Genomic DNA, 15,897 nt, shown 5'->3' with positions numbered 1-15,897 from the left:
TTTTTTTAGGAGTTTGCATGAATATCCAGGCTAAATAAGAGTGAATTCTGGTTCTGAAACTTCTATAGATGGTGGGCCATGTTCTTCTTTGGTGAGTTGTTGGTGTTGGAGTTACAGGTCTTGTGAAGCCCTGTGAGAGGAATGTTGATCACATATATTTCTTCAAATACAAGAGGAAACTCATGTTTGATCACACAAGTCAGTGCTTGTGGAGCTTGTTGAGAGGGCTCTGAAGGGCTTCTCTGAGCACTTTTTTGTCTCAGGGTTCCATTGGCAAGTGAAGGGTGTTGCTGTGGGGAGAAAGAGAAGAGCTGAGGTTCTTTGCATCTGTGATTAGGAGAGTTCTGTGGTCTTGTTCAGAGCATAATATGAAGGAATGTTTGCTTTCTCATTTACATTAGAAAACAGTGGCTGTTCCAAGAAAATTGAGTTTCCATCTCACCTGTAAATGAGTTTTCATGGTTATACTCTTCTGCTGGGGGGTTATCTCATTTCTCTTAGGTTTCTGCTGTCCCTCTTTCTCTGTGCATGATGTAGCCTCCTGGTCTTAGTATTTATAGGTATGTTCACATCTGTTCTTTCATCTTTGGCTTGTATCTGTTTTATAAAGTTTTGCTTTACCTTTTTTACCCCCCGATTTTTATTGCTGCCTAAGGTTTTTTTCCCCTCTTTTCTTTTTCTCTTCTATCCTATGAGAAGAAAATGGCTCTCACATGCCTCTCCTTACAGCTTCCTGCCTTAATTTTAACTTAACTTTAGAGGACCTGTCCCCTTTGTCACTCCATATAGCCACTTCTGAAAATCCCCAGTGTGTGTCAGAAGCCACTCACTTTACCAGAATTTAGGTGCTTTTCCTGGTATCCACCTTTAGAGATGACCTTAACAATTAGACCAGAACAGTGTAGTCAGAGATTAAGTTGTGTAGGCTTTCAGAATGTGTTCATATACAGCAAATAAATATCTTCAATCTTACCTGATCCTTATCACACTCACACTTGCTGTAAGTACAACATTCTGATAGTTTGGCTTCTCTCTCCAACCTTCAGACTGAAAATGTAATACTCACTTCATTACTTTATTTTTTTGAATGCTGCAAAACTTCTTGAATTTCCCAGAGACTGAAAAAATGCACCTGTTTGTGTTTCATTTAGCAAGTCTTGATTTAAAAGAATGAAAGCAGCAGCAGAACTCTGTCAAGTGAGTAATGAACTAAACTTGTTACCTGACTGCACCTCTGCATAGGTCATCCGGAAAGGCTGGCTCACCATCAACAACATTGGCATCATGAAAGGAGGATCCAAGGAATACTGGTTTGTCCTGACTGCAGAGAGCTTGTCCTGGTATAAAGATGATGAGGTAAGGAATGAAGAACTTTTTTTCTATTGGGGAAAACCCCAGTATTAATACAATATTCTAATATCAACTTGAAATATTAAATCAGTTTGTGTAAACTTGAATGGAGAGATTGTTTTAAGGTTTTAGCTGTGTTCTTTAAATTTCTGGTTTGATTCATGGAGATTGCTGACTGTCTAAGACTTCTGTTGAAATGCTGATAACAAACACAGGGTGTGGTGTGGGATATTTTTTTGTTTTACTTTTTTCTTCTCTTCCTGTGATTTCCACACATTTCTTTAAAAAAGGAAAAAATCCCAGGATGTTTTGAAATACTCTGCTTATTGTCCTATCCTTGCTTTGGTCGCTCTTGTACATCTACTGCAAGTTGATCATAAATTGTCTGGGTAAATTTACTTCTGAAAGGAACTACAGCAATTGATTTAATGAAAACAGCTGTTCTCGGGTCTTATGTTCTGAGAGGATGAAAAGCCCATCTGCAGAGTTCTCTGGCTGGTTGGTGTGGATTTTCAAATTTGACAAAAATGCACCTTCTTGGGTGATCAGTAAATCTGAGGTGAGTGATATGGAAGTAAAGAAAAGGACATCCTCATTGCTCACTTTGAATATATTGTTAGGCAGCTTGTCTGTTCTGTTTAATGACGTTTTCAACAGTGTGTGTAACGATACATTTTATCCAAGACTCCACCAGTATTTTGAAGGTTAAAACAGGTTTATGTCATCTATCAGATTTGTGGTAAAGCCTTTGTGAGTGTTTTTAATGTTTGTGTTGGTTTTTGTAGAAAAATAGGGCTACATTTAAAAAAACCCTATTATTTCATATTTGGGTCATTTTCTCCCCCCCCCTTTAAAAAATGTAAATGTTTTTAGTAAGAAATTAGTTATTTTTTTTCAATGGATGGAAGAAGCACAGGTAAAGAGAAAGCTTTAAATGAGCTCTAAAGCATGACTCAATTTTTTCATCCTATTCTAAGTAATAATCAAAACACTGGTTGATCCCAACAAAACAGTTTGATGGGGACTGTGCAAATTCATATTCTCTTTAAACTACCATGGCATTTTACTGCAATGAATTCTCTGGAAGCCCTGGGCAGAGGGCCTGCAGTGCCTATGGCAGAGCTTTCTTGAGTCCTGCAAATCCAGGATGTGGAACTCCTTCAGTAATGCTGCTGGGGGTGGGAACAGTGCTGCTCTGAAATAGTTTTTTTCCCCCCAGTCTGTAGCCATTTCAGGATACACCTTCAGGCAGAGGGACAGTTTAGGTTAATCTTGAGGATTTTGCCCCTTGCTCTTTTACTTAAGTTTTAAAGGGATTCAGATTTAGTGTAACAGGAAAACCAGTGCATGTCAGGCAGAGGGGATGAGCCAAGGGATGGGGTGTCACGAGGGGAAATTTACTTTCAGATTGCTAAAATAGAATTTGAAAAAAATGCAAAAGTGACTTTATGAATTTGAAAATTTGAAGCTGTTGTTTTTTATGATCTGCCTTGTAGTTACTAGAACCAGCTTTCTTAGGTAAGGTACAGGCAACTGTAACTAAAACAAGCAATGTGGCAAAATTAACACACCTGCTGTGTTTTGTCCCAAGCAGTTGGAGGTGCATCCAAGATGAGCTGTGGCAAGTTTTTTGGGTAGTTTGGTATTGTTTTTTTAAATCTGATTTTTGTTTAGTGGGAAATATAAAAATTCCTGAAAATCCTAAGGGTACAGCTGTGCAACTTTAAAAAGAAATAGTTTTGACAATCTGCTGGGAAGAGTCACCTGGGAAGCTCATGAAAGTACTCAGAAAGAAATGGCCACTGTGTGATTTCCATATGCATATTTTAAGATAATGTCCCTTAATTGCCAAACAGTTATGCTTTGAGAGTCATGAAAATGTCGGTAGTTAATTCAGGCCGTGGGAGATCACATAGGAATTTCTTAGAGTGGTAAGAAGGTAATTGCATAGGATAATAGCAGAGTATTATTCCATGCTCTGCTGGTGAAAGAAGTTGCTCCTCAAGTATGGATTAGCTGTATAATTTGATTATTCTGTCCTAGAAAAGAGTTTATAAAGTTATGATTTTTAAAATGATTTTTTGTGGGTTTTTTTTTTCTTTTTTTTCTGTTTGTTTGTTTGTTTGTTTGGGTGTGTTTTTTTTTCCCCCGTGTGTGTGTGTTTTTTGTTTTGTTTTTTATTTTTTTCTTGTACTGGACCTTCTCAGTAAGACTGAAAAATCAGTCAGGCTCCTCAGCTGCTGGCTGGAGTGGCTGTGTGGGGGTGTTTCCCCCCAGTGAGACGTGAGTCTGGTGATGTGAGAAGTGATCCCTGTGTTTGTGTGTCTGGCTGTGCCCTGCGAGGTCATGGGGCGTTCAGAGCCCCCAGCCCCTGCTCAGTCTGCCTTTCCCTGGCTGGGAGCCTTTCCCTGGCAGCTGGGGAAGGTGTAGGGGTCAGCTCTCACCTGGCCTCCCTTGCCATGCTGAGGAGTTTGTGCCCTCTGTGCCTGTAGCCAGTGCTGCAGCAGCTGTGTACCAGAGAGCTCTGACAATGTGCTTTGCAAAGCTCAGTGCCTGCTGGGGCCTCCAGGGCTGTGTACCCCCTCTAGTGTAAGCTGAGCCTGGTTTTAAGTCTGGAATTTGCTCTGAGATCAAAATCACTTGCGGTGGCTCGATAGTGCCATTAGAAGGATGTAAATTCCTTTGTGAGGTGCAGCTTTATAAGTGATAAATCCACAGTTCAATGTATTTAGAAACAAGTTGCTATGGCAAAATATTTCAGATTTTCCTGTATGATATAAGTATTAGAAAAGAAACAATTGGTTTCTTCACACAGTTTTGTTTGTCAAACATACACCAGGATTTTATTCCTGATGAGAGGGATTCAGTGCCCATGAATGCATTTTCAGACTTGCAGTTCTGGAAATGCCAGGTTGACGTTTGAGCTGTGTGCTTAGAGCAGTTACAGTATTGGTTCTGGGAGAACTGACATGGATTAGTTTCTGATCCTGCATGCAGTTGCTTCTGTTTGTAACTTTGCTGTGTGACCAGTACCATGACTTTGTGCTTTTCTGCTTAAAAAACAAGCAAGGAAAGTGCCGTGTACTGGCCTTGAGGCTGCTGTAAACAAGTGCAAGATCAGCACATTCTGTGACCTCACAAATACAGATTTATTTCATAGAGTATTCCATGTCATCCTAGCTGAAGCATTATAGGGCACATCTACACATACAAATTATTAAATCTGAGCATTTTAGCTCTCAGTTGTTGCTGTATTGTTAAGTAGCAGTAACTAAGGTTCGTTTGAGAGTCAACCTGCAAATCTGAAATTTGTGAGTTAGCCACTTCTGCATTAGGATGAAATGGACTTTGGGAATGTGGAATGTCATTCTAGCTTGTGAATAAAAACCTCTTTACTGTAAAGATATGGATGCCATTTGTAAAGTGGTGTAACATTGTTACAGTGCATGGTCATAGAATGTGATTTTATTATTCTTTCTAAAGCATCCAGAGATTTCACTGGCATTATTGCTGTGCAAAGGATGCCAAGCTGGACTTTAGGATTAGAATTTCTAAAAATGTGAAATTTACATTGATGGGGAAAAAAATCTTCTGTAGTCTTATTTCCAAAGAAAATATTTCCATTCTGTTTCTATAGTAAATGGTATTATTGTCAACATCCATTGATGGATGCAGTTTCTATTATAATTTCACAGTTTGTTGCCAGTTGTAAAATGATGTGAGATTTGAGAGCGAACTTACAAAAATAAGGGAAGAGGTGAGAGAGTAGAAAGGGGAGAAGTTCCTCTAAGGTCTGACATTGTGTACGTTTACAGAATGAGCTTGCCACACAATAAGCTGCTCTTGGCTTCCAGGGTGAGCAGGAATATCAGGGAGTTTTATACAGCCGGAATTGAGCGATGCCTGGGAAGCAGACGGGAGGACAGAACGTACGGAGGTGCCGCAGGGCTGCGGATAAATCCAACTTACTGTTAGTGAGCTCCTGAGAACAACTAGGAAAAGAGTACTATAGGAAGCACAGTAAGCATTTCAGCAGTGGGTTTTATTGTACTTGACAGGCAGTGCTGCTTTGACTCTGGGCTTGGTGACTGACCGGCCGTCTGAGGTCCGGAGGACTCTTGGCTGGAGCTGGTGCTGCAGATGCTCTGGGCTGTCAGAGCAGGGTCCCACTGGCGGCTGTCCCTCAGGCTGGGTTGTCATGCGACTGCCTGTCTGTGCCTGCTGTACAGGTGAGAGGATGTTCTGCACAGCAAGTGTAGACAGGCAGACACATGACAACTCCGTCCAGCCAGTCCCTTGGAGCCATCGCCGCTGCTGTGCAACACTTTGTGCCAGTCCACTTTGGGGGGCGTTTGTTGGGGGAACACACATAACAGAATTAAACTTTAAAACATTGGCAGCTGCAGAACAAGAACAGAACTTGATTTTATTCAGAAAAGAAGCTTGGTACATGAGTTATCATTGTGCTGACACATATCAGGGATGTGATTTCAACAGACTGCTCACGCTGAACATTTGGAAAAGCAAAAAGAACTGAAGCCGTGGTTTATTTTATATGCAATCCTTACAGGGTTTTGCCTGCACATTGTACTCACACATAGTAATTTAACCAGATGTTTTTACTCTTCATGGAAGCACAGAAATACTGAAGTTCAAGATAAAGGATATGTTTATACAGTGCATATTTTCTAGGAGCAGATAAGTACAATAATCTGGGATGTTAAAAATAAAAATCCTTCTGTATAAATGGAGGCTGCAACTTGCACATTAACTCCATTCTATGGAATGTGCTGGAAAGAAAGCTGATTGCATTTTGGATAGATTTTGCTAATATGTGATAGCTGTACATGTATTATATTCCTTTTAGTATTTTGGTTTGCATGTTATTTAAATTTTGCTTTGTCTCAAAATCTGTACTTTCCAACAAAATAAATTAACCTCATAAAACTTCAGTAAGTTTTTTTCGGTCAAATACAGACTATAGTAGAGATCAAAAGCATGCAAACAGCATCATTTCACATCACAAGATGTGCTGCTTTGCTGAATTTTCTCTGTACACTGTATCTACACACAGTGACTGTAATCCAACTTTGCACTGACATTTGCAACATTTCTGGGGTATTGTTTCAGAAGGTATAAAAGCCATTGGAACCTTAGAGGGGGAAAAGAAGAATTGTAATAATTTTCTCTACAGATTAAATGTTTCTGGTTTGTAATGGTGTTCTTGAATCTCTGTTGCTCGCTAGTGCCACCATAGGTAAGCAACAAAGTTGTGCTTTCAAACCCTTCTCAAACATACCCCATTTAGAATACAATTTTAAGACCAGCCTGAAAACTGATTATAAATTACCAGAGAATAAAGGTGGGAATAGTGCTGAGGTTTTTTATTAAACTAATAATAGGTCAATATGTAATTATTCAGGTGTTCTGACTCTAGTAATTTTGCCATAAGTAATAATATGCTTTTTACTTAATATACAAATTAACTATACAAGTTTATCAATTATATGAATGAAATTTTCCTTGAACCTAACAAGGTGGAATAAGATGTCTTAAATAAGTGAATCAACCACAAAAAATGGCTAACTAATTCTGAGATGAAAAAAAAATATTTTCAATACATTAAATACTTTGTCTTTATAAAATGCTTACCTAAATTTTTATAGCTAAAAGCAAAATTTTAAGAGTATGCTTTAACTTGCCATTTCTTCCTGCCTGCTTCACCATTTTGAAGAAAAACAGAAGTGGAAAATTAGAAGTATTTTTAAAATAGATATAATACACCGATTGTTTCATAGATTTAATCAGATTTAACTCCTGCATTTAGTTGCTAAAGAAATGAAAAATTTTTCATCTGGAAGAAAATTAGGTCTGACTTTCTGTGTTATAGATACTTCTTGAAATAACAAAGAATTGTACAGTCAAAATTGTTGACAACCTATAGTACAGAATATTGGAACAGCAGAAGTATGGATTTTCTAAAATAGATTTTCAGTTAGCAACTGTCAGGGAGGTTGTGCTGGGAGGAGAGCCGTAAATGGAAACTTTGTGCTGTCTTTCTAATAACTGTACACAAGGAGAATTCATCAAAGAATCAGCACAAAGCTTTGCATCTCGACAGAGGCAAGTTTGTTTTCCCTTCAGTTAATTCACTGTGTGCTGCTAGACATGACTAGATGAATATCTCCACTTGATTTTTATTTGAAAACTGAAATTCCTTGAAATTTTAGTTAACTTGCTTAAAGGGCTTAACATTTTTGTGTGCTGTGTCTGGTTGACGTACTGAGTCAGTAAAGGATTTGAGAATATTTTAGAATACTCATAACAAAAAAAAATTCTCATGATTGCCAATATTATATTTACAGAAACTTATGGTAAGGACCTGACTTTAAATATTGGTACCTTGGAAACTGAATTGAGATATGTATTCCCTCCAGTAGTGATCTGGACTCTTTATTTAAGGGAAGGCTGATATTTTTAGATACTGCTCTGCAATGCTGTGTAAAATGCAGTACAGAACTACAGTAGAATAATTCAGGAAAGTTTCATTCTTAACTCTGGCATTTCCTGTCTTTTTGTAGGTTTAAACCTGACCCTTAATTGTATTTCAATTAAGATTTTTTTTTCCCCTAAATAAAGTACAGTTCAGGAAGCAAAGCCTTTTACAAGTAAAAGTAATGTTCTTGATTAAAATGTATTTTTTAAAAGACCCAACAGATTAAAGTTTAGGGTTTTTAATTTTCCAATCTGCATAATAGATTTTGATTGAAAGATTATAATGAGCATTCTACGTAGAAGCCTGGATTTTTTATGCAGGTATTTTGCTATTTTGGTTATAATATTTTCCATCTAGAAATGATACTTGGGTGGTCTGGAGGCACAGTGGTAGTACAGGAAGGGGGGCAAGGAGCGTGGGGCGGGTGGCAGTGTCTTCATGCTCTGAAAATACAGATGCACAAAATAGCACTGGCAATGGTCATACAGGAGACAACATGCAGCTTAATGACAAGGCAGAAAGATGGCAAATGACATGGGTTTTTTTAAAAGTAACTAGTTTTTTTCACATTTGAATACTTTTTTAATCTATATTTATTTCTGTAAAGTTAGCTGACTTTCCCCCACCCTTCTCTCTCTTTTCCTTTTATTTTTAAGATTAAAGGAATAGTTAGAAAAGGTTTGAAATATTTTCTTCCTCTTCCCTATTTAATTTTTTTTTGAGTGCACTTAAATAAAATACACTCCCTAAAGATGAAAGAAGGTCTATTGTATTGAAACACTCACCTATATTAAATGTTCCTACTGGCTTCAGTGTGCATTTTATGGTAATATGTATCAGTTCATACAACAGGCTTAAGCATTGGTATTGTCCTGGCTTTAGAAAACTCTCACTATGATTAGTATGCATTGGGCCCTGCTAATTTCTTTTTTTATTCATTACAAAAAGTAATAATTGGTGGTATTTTGGTTTTTTTTTTCCTCTTGAAATATTTATATGCAGCCTGCTTGTGTTTGTTGACATGCCTGTTTAAAGCATCTTGTTTTATAATTATTGAAATCTCTTCTCTGTAACTATGATCAACTAGAAATTGTTTCAACTAAACCAGCAGTGTTTTAAGAACTGCAGAATCATTTAATTCACTTTGAAAATGTTTTGATTCCTGAGCTGAAGTCGATATATTTCCTTATTCATTGCTAACAATACAGCCTTTCTTTCCATATCTGCTGCTTTGCACTCTGCATTTCCCCCCCCGCCTCCTTTCCAAGCCCCATGCCAAGGGGGCCTCCTCGATCTCAGCCTTACAGTCTAAAAATGTAACTTTGAAGAGTCATGGGTGTATGGGAGGGGAATCACTTCCTAAACCCAGAAAGGTAATTAAAAATAAAGATTAATGCAAATAGTGGACTAGAGATAAGAGAAACACTCGTTCCATATGTTTCCATCGTCCTTGCTTATTTAGCAAAAGTTAACACAGGCTATCTGCAACACTATTTTCATGGAGAGCCTATTATTCCCTGGATAACAGTATTTCCTTCCTAAATTTCTAGATCAGAATTAAAAAAAAAAAAAAGTAGCTTTGCAAGTAAGCATTAGAGAAAAAAAAATTTGCAAATGATCATATTCGCCTTGAAAGCAAAACTGAGCGAGTTTCTCAACAAAATTTGGAAACATTTTTCTACCGCTTAAGCAAAATCTGTCATAAAACTTTTCAGATTTGCGATGCCTAAGACAGCAATCATACGTAAAGATTGAGAAATATTAATGCCAGTTTGACTCTAGTTCCATTCCTTTAATTTCTTCCTGTTGCTTCAGATTTTCTTAATAACCACATTTGTATGTGTGTTGGAACTCCCCTTTAAAGCAGAATGAGAACAAAAATTCCATCTACTCATATGATAATGGATTAAACCCCACTAAGTTATTCATAAAAATAATCTTCTGCAAAAGAAAAGGAAGAGAGGCTGAATAACTTACAAGTGTATATATACATCAAAAAAAGAGTTTTTTGCTCAAAAGAAAAGTTTTGCTGGGAGGCAGAGGGAAATGACAGTGCTAGTCCTTCCTTTGTAAGCTTTAAGGCAGCCAGTCCAGGCACCGTCACACCAACACTACATGACCAGTTCTCCCCAAAAGCTCCTCTATTGATTATCAAAGGAGCAGTGGAAAAGGTCAGCATAATGTACAGATCTTTTTTAATAAAGAAAATCTAGCATGAAGGCTGTCTAAAATACAGCGCACCTTCTGCAAAATTGGCTGGTTGTAATACGGATGGCTGCATATTTATGCTAATTATTTTTACAGTACAGCTATTCCAAGCTTTCCTGGCAATAATAAGCACCATATAGGTGGGATTTTTTCCGGTTGCAGTAGTTTGTTACTACTGTTAACTTTAGGGGAGCTGACTCTGGAGTTCGGCTGGTATCAAATTGCAGCCCAGACTTTTTGTATTATTTTGTCCGTGGGGATTTCATTCAGCCTGAGGGTTTTTTTCCCCTACCAGGACAGCTGGAAATTCACCAAAGCAAACTTCTGCATTGGTTTACAAATTCCATTTTTATCAGTGGGATTCAGGACAAAGTAACTTATCATTTTGAATGGTAGAAGAATTATCAGCGATTCAAAGTGCACATGAGAGCGGCAACAATCGATCGGTCCTGATCATTCCCATGCAATATCCAGCCAGGTATCGGGTTGGAAAGCTCTTTCTTCCCTTTTATTTATTGAATGATTTATTTTCCATCACATCCTGAACTTCAAAAAGTAATTTTTCCTGACAGTCAAAGATTTTGTATTCTGCATGGCAGAAGTTTAGTATGGAGTAGTCAGTTTTTCTATGGTTTCCCTCCCAATTTTCATTAGCACATCTAGCATAAGTTACTTCAAAGAAGTTTCAACTGCATATAAAAAACTAAGTACAGTTTTCCCAGAGGTGATATATTTTACAATAATATAAAATATTATTCATGCATTCTTTTCTAGTATTTTATTACTTTAAGCAAAAATAATTTTAAAAAAATTGATTTTCAGATCATAGATCACAACAGGAGCTATTCAGAATACATACTTCTAGCAAGCCTAAGAAAAAAAATTTTATACTTCTTAAATATTTATACTGAAAGCTTCAAGTAAAAAAAAATTAAATTTACCTTTTTAGTTTGTTGGGGAATAAAGCTTTATTTTAAATTTAAAAAAAATTAGTAAAAAAGAAAGACCGACTTTAGCTTTACTGTTGTACACTTCTCTAGGCAGTGTACCTCTAGGCAATATACCTCTCTCATTTCTTGCATGGCTTTTAGTGCACCATCAGAGCTCCATCTTTCTTGCAGTGATGACTGGAGGAAGGGGGGAGGGGAGTCACCTAGGTTCGCCAGGTCATAGGCCAGGTGTTCTTCCAAAGCAGGCCTTACCAGAATGTCTTCCCCGCTTTATTCTGCAGTCCTCCTTTTTCACAGTGTCCCTTAGCGTTTCTTATTCCCTAGTGTGCAAAACCTGTGAAGAAAAATACTGGATATGAGATCTGAAAGGAGCAATGAGTGTCTTCTCCTTGGCAAGAGCAACTTGGTCCCCAATAGTCCACGCCGCCGCTTTCCCTTGCCCAGTCTAACCAATGTGCAGACTACTGTACAACAGCATTGTCCTGAACAGGTAGTCTGAACACTGGGGCGACGGAGCAGGATCTCCGGACGCGTCTATTTATTTATTTTAAATCCTCTTTTAGTCTCGGGGAAAAACTGCCTTCCTGCATCACGGGTTGTGCTCGGCTCTCGCTCACACTCTGCAGCACTCACTGAAACACACTGAAGTGCTGTGATTTCCAGTCTTGACGTGGCACATTTGCAGCAGACTGGGGATCTGGCAATGAATTTAGGACCAGGAAAAGGGGGAGGGCTGGGCCTGAGAGTCCATATATGGGATGATGTCACCCTGGGGAGGTTTGGGTATGCACTGTGCCGCTGGTGAGACCGCTAGAATTGCCTGCTCTCAGACATGGGTCTGTGTATAAAATGGTACCAGATGTTTTAGTGTAATGTTAAGCAGTCATTTCATCTTCAGGCCAGATTTTTTTCTTCAACTGGGCAGGAAGTGGGCCCCAGTATGGAAAAGCTGTAAAAAGTCAAGATGTACAGTTTCACTGCAGCCAACAGAGAGCGAGTTAATGTAGATGCAGAATTTGCTCTTTTGTGAAGGCTGAAAAACAGAATTTATAAAAAGGATTCTGCTCAGGAAGCTAGTGTAATAAGCCAGTGCTTATTTTCTTTCTTTTTAATGACTCTAGTTGCGCTTTTCTATTTTGGCATTTCAGACCAAGAAAAGGGCAAATAGGTTCATTTTTTCTTGGAACTGTCAGCGGCATGCAGGCTGCCGAGACTTGAACAGTAATTAGAGTTACTTCCTGAAAGTGAAGCCCCCATGAAAAGTCTGGAGAAATGTTCTTTGTCATAGCCTCTACATGAGTAATTAGTTCCACATGTGGCCTTCCTATTTCCCTTCAGCTATTTTGGCTGGCTGGTTGAATACTTTGCTATAGCTCAAGACTTAAAGAAGCTTTAAAGTTTTCATTTCAAGCATCCACTGTGAAAATAGCTATTTCTGGTGTCATAATAAATTGCTTCTGGTAGATCAGTGCTATTAGGCCTGGCATTGTTTTTCACTGGTAACCCTGCTGGTCCCATTTTTCTTTTAATGGTGCTTGGTGGAATTATTCTGCTGAATTTTATCTTTGATGTTTACCAGATCTATTGAATTTTGCCAACTATGACTTTACCGTAGATTTTAAGATATTCTCCCCACAGGCAACCAGCCTTGTTCTCCGGTAAATTTTTTTTCTTTGTTACTCATTCTGCTGAATCGAAGTGTTGTACTTAGATTGATTTTGTTGTGTGGTTTTTTTTCTTTTTTAAATTTGCCTTAGCCCATGGTCTAACACAACAGCTGACAGAACAAGTTAGCTCTTCTCAAGTCAAACCTGGAGGTGATTGTGTCTGGGTCTGGATATGCACTGGATGCATTTGGTGCCAGCAGTTCTTTTTCTGCCTGGAATTCTGAGACAAATATCAGTGTCTCGAGAGTAGATCTCCACCAGCTTCCTGGAGAGGAACGTGTGTAAATCTTAACGTGTTCTGTGAGCTCTGATGTCCTAAATAACTTCTGCAGGATTTGGTTCTTCCTAGGTGCAGGCTGATTCTGAGAGCCGTAGCTCTTAGAGCTGTGCACTGGGCAGGTTGCAGAGCTCTCACTTCTGGGAGCATGAATGCAACTAACTTGGATGCTGGGGAATTGGAATTGGAGTCTGAGTCCAACAAAAAGGAAAAGTGACCTTCAGGCTGCTTTGTGGTGGTGTCAGGCCAAACTGAGTGTCTGTTTCAGAATGTGCATCCTCCAGCTCTCCCGTTTGGGTTCAGGGGATTAACATGTGTCCAAGCAGTGCTGGGGTTTCTTGTTTAATTAGCAGAGGTAAAGGTTTGGAGAGGTTTATTGTGATATGTGCTTCACTTTCTTAAAGCCAGCAACAAGTGTGTCAGAGAGAGTGAGTTGGTGGGCAAGGGCTTTTGAAGATGAAACTGTAATAAGGGAGAGAGTAGAGCTCCATGGATAAACCAGCAGGGCTCCTTGTCTGTGTATCATTGCACGTGTGGGTACAGGCTTTTTTATGGTATTCCCACTTGGCACTTGCCTTGTGGAAGAAGAATACAATTTTGGAAAGACTGAGGACTGGTTTTTGTGAGTGGGACCCTCAGTAGAGCAGTCAGATTTTCCCCTGTGAGGAACTGTCAGAGATTAATTACTGCATGTGTCACCAAGAGCAAGAAATTATGTTGTCAAGGAAAGACAGCGTCCCAGGGATCTTCTTTCCATACCAGCAGAAAGGGACGTAGGCTGAATAACACAGAACACAAAACATTAATGAACCAAGCAGGTTTAGGGCTGAGGGAAGTGAAGTTTGGAATCTTGCTGCCAAGTGCAGCAGCTTTAGTCTGTGAGTTTTTCCCGAGATGGTTAAATAGAACCAGAATAGCTCCCCACACTGCGGCCTGGAAATTTGTTCCCTCTAAGTTTTGTTTCCTGGCAAAAGCACAGCTTCAGAGGAATGAAGGAGAACAGGGGGTTTGGGTTGTTCTGGGAGCCCAGGAAGAAGCTAAAGCCTTATTGGGGAGAACCTCTAATATAGTGCAAAGCCATTCAGACCTCTAATGCACTTTTTCTTTCCTTCCTAAGGGCTGCTTAGCTGCTTACACGCATCTGTCTTAAATGTTTAGACCAAAGCCCTTCTTTTCCGCTTGATTTCTCTTTGGAAAGGAATAGGCCCAAAAAGCCATTGACATTTCCATTCCTTCTGATACCAAGTTGAGACTAGACTTGAAGTATTTGAAATACTTCAAGTCTAGTCTCAACTTGGTATCAGAATAGCTCCCCATCTCTACAGTGGGATATGAACTGCTTCCAGTCAGCTTCCAAGGCTGTGCTGTGCTTTCAGCCATCTTGCAGCATGGCAGGTTCCACTCAGACAGTCAGTATCAATAATAAACTGTTACCCATAGTTTATACTAAGTGCCTTCCAAAGGTAGTGATAAACTTTCATTTTTCATGAGAAGTTTATCATCATGCTGACATTCTGCTGTGCCTATGAACTCAGCCCCGTGATTAAATTATTTTCCACAAGCTGACAATGTTCTGTGATTTTTAACTTGGAGGAAACTAAGGATTTTGAGAAGTCAGACTTCTTTATTAATGCTTATTTGGAGGACCTCTATGAAAAAGAAAATAGCTGTGTTTCTGCTTGATTGTTTTCTTCTCCTGGCAGACAGCAGTGTAGTGCCAGGCTATTCTTCACACTGAATGGGATGGACATCTTAGAAATGGTCATGAAGTGTGTGGGTAGCACAGGAGCTGTGTGCTCCTTGTTTGTAAAACATCCCAGACTGCATTTACATGGTGAGGTGGCTGAACTGCCATTCGTGTGCATTTTTTGCATTAAAAATTACTATGGAAAGTGTCTGGAGAATTGTAAATTTTGTATCTCTGCTTTGTAAAAGCACTAGATATGATCCAGGGAACTCTGGAAGAGTAAGTGGGTGTCTGCAGCTGATAAATGAGTTGAAATAATAGCAGGCAATTTTACATAGTTATTTTTGAAATTCTCAAAGAGAAAGTCATCTGCCATGATTTGATGTAGCTTTTTTTGCACATACAGCAGCAAGGTTAACCCTTTTTGGTGCTCAATAAGCTAAATCATGATTTAAAAGGATTAAAAATAGGTAGGCATAGGATACAGGCAACAGTAGTATGAGCAGTCTGTCATTGCAATCAGAGCACAAAACCCCTGCAAAACTACCTCCAGGGTCTGTTTGGGAGCTGAGCTTTTGAACAAAGTGAGTAGGGAATTAAATGCCAGTGAGAGTGAACAAATGCAAACAGTCTCAATTGCGTTCACTTTTGTGCAGAATGCTTGGGTTATGGATGAAAGAAGGAAGGAGGAGATAAAGCAGGGACAGAAGAGGTGAGGGTGGAGGAAGCAGCAGCACATGAGGCGAGAGTATCTGATTTTTGTTTCTCTGGAGGCTGTGACCCTTCTGTTGATGAATATCACTTATGGTTGGGCAAGGCCTAATGCAGTCCTGCAATCCTGTTGTTTCTTGGTCTTCCACTGTGATCAGACTCATTTTTTTTATTTTAAATTTACAAAAAAGAAAATTTGTCCCTAAGCAATATTGTTCCTTCTGGCCAATGCATGTAGGCATGATTGGTGCTTTTAAGTAGCTGTGCCCATTGTTATGAGAACATGCTATTCAAGTGTGGTGCTCATTTTCAACTTGTTCCATCATCCTCATGTGTTGTTTTTAGCATTATTCATGGTGTATGGAAAGATTGTGAGGCTAGCAGGAGTTTAACAGTGCTAACTGAAGCCCCCTTTGGTTGGGACCCCTCTGTGAAGGTTATAGGACTGCCCAGAGCCACATCTATGTGCTGCACAGTTTTCCAGGCAGTCTGGTCTCAGTATTGCAGTCAGTGATTTGATCTTTTATAAATTAGTTTAGTACAGCTCTGGA

General features: G+C 39.1%; 1 protein-coding gene across 1 annotated transcript in view; it reads left to right on the top strand.

Annotated features, from left to right (window-relative positions):
- The window catches only part of DNM3 (dynamin 3), a 172,855-nt gene that overhangs the window by 48,772 nt on the left and 108,186 nt on the right, over positions 1–15,897 (top strand). Inside the window, exon 14 of the mRNA XM_050977156.1 lies at positions 1,243–1,356. Within this exon, the coding sequence (XP_050833113.1) occupies positions 1,243–1,356 (114 nt within the window). The remainder of the gene's footprint in view (positions 1–1,242; positions 1,357–15,897) is intronic.

This window comes from Serinus canaria, chromosome 8, assembly GCF_022539315.1.
Source record: "Serinus canaria isolate serCan28SL12 chromosome 8, serCan2020, whole genome shotgun sequence".
NCBI lineage: Eukaryota > Metazoa > Chordata > Aves > Passeriformes > Fringillidae > Serinus > Serinus canaria.
This window is presented reverse-complemented; position numbering and strand designations above follow the sequence as displayed.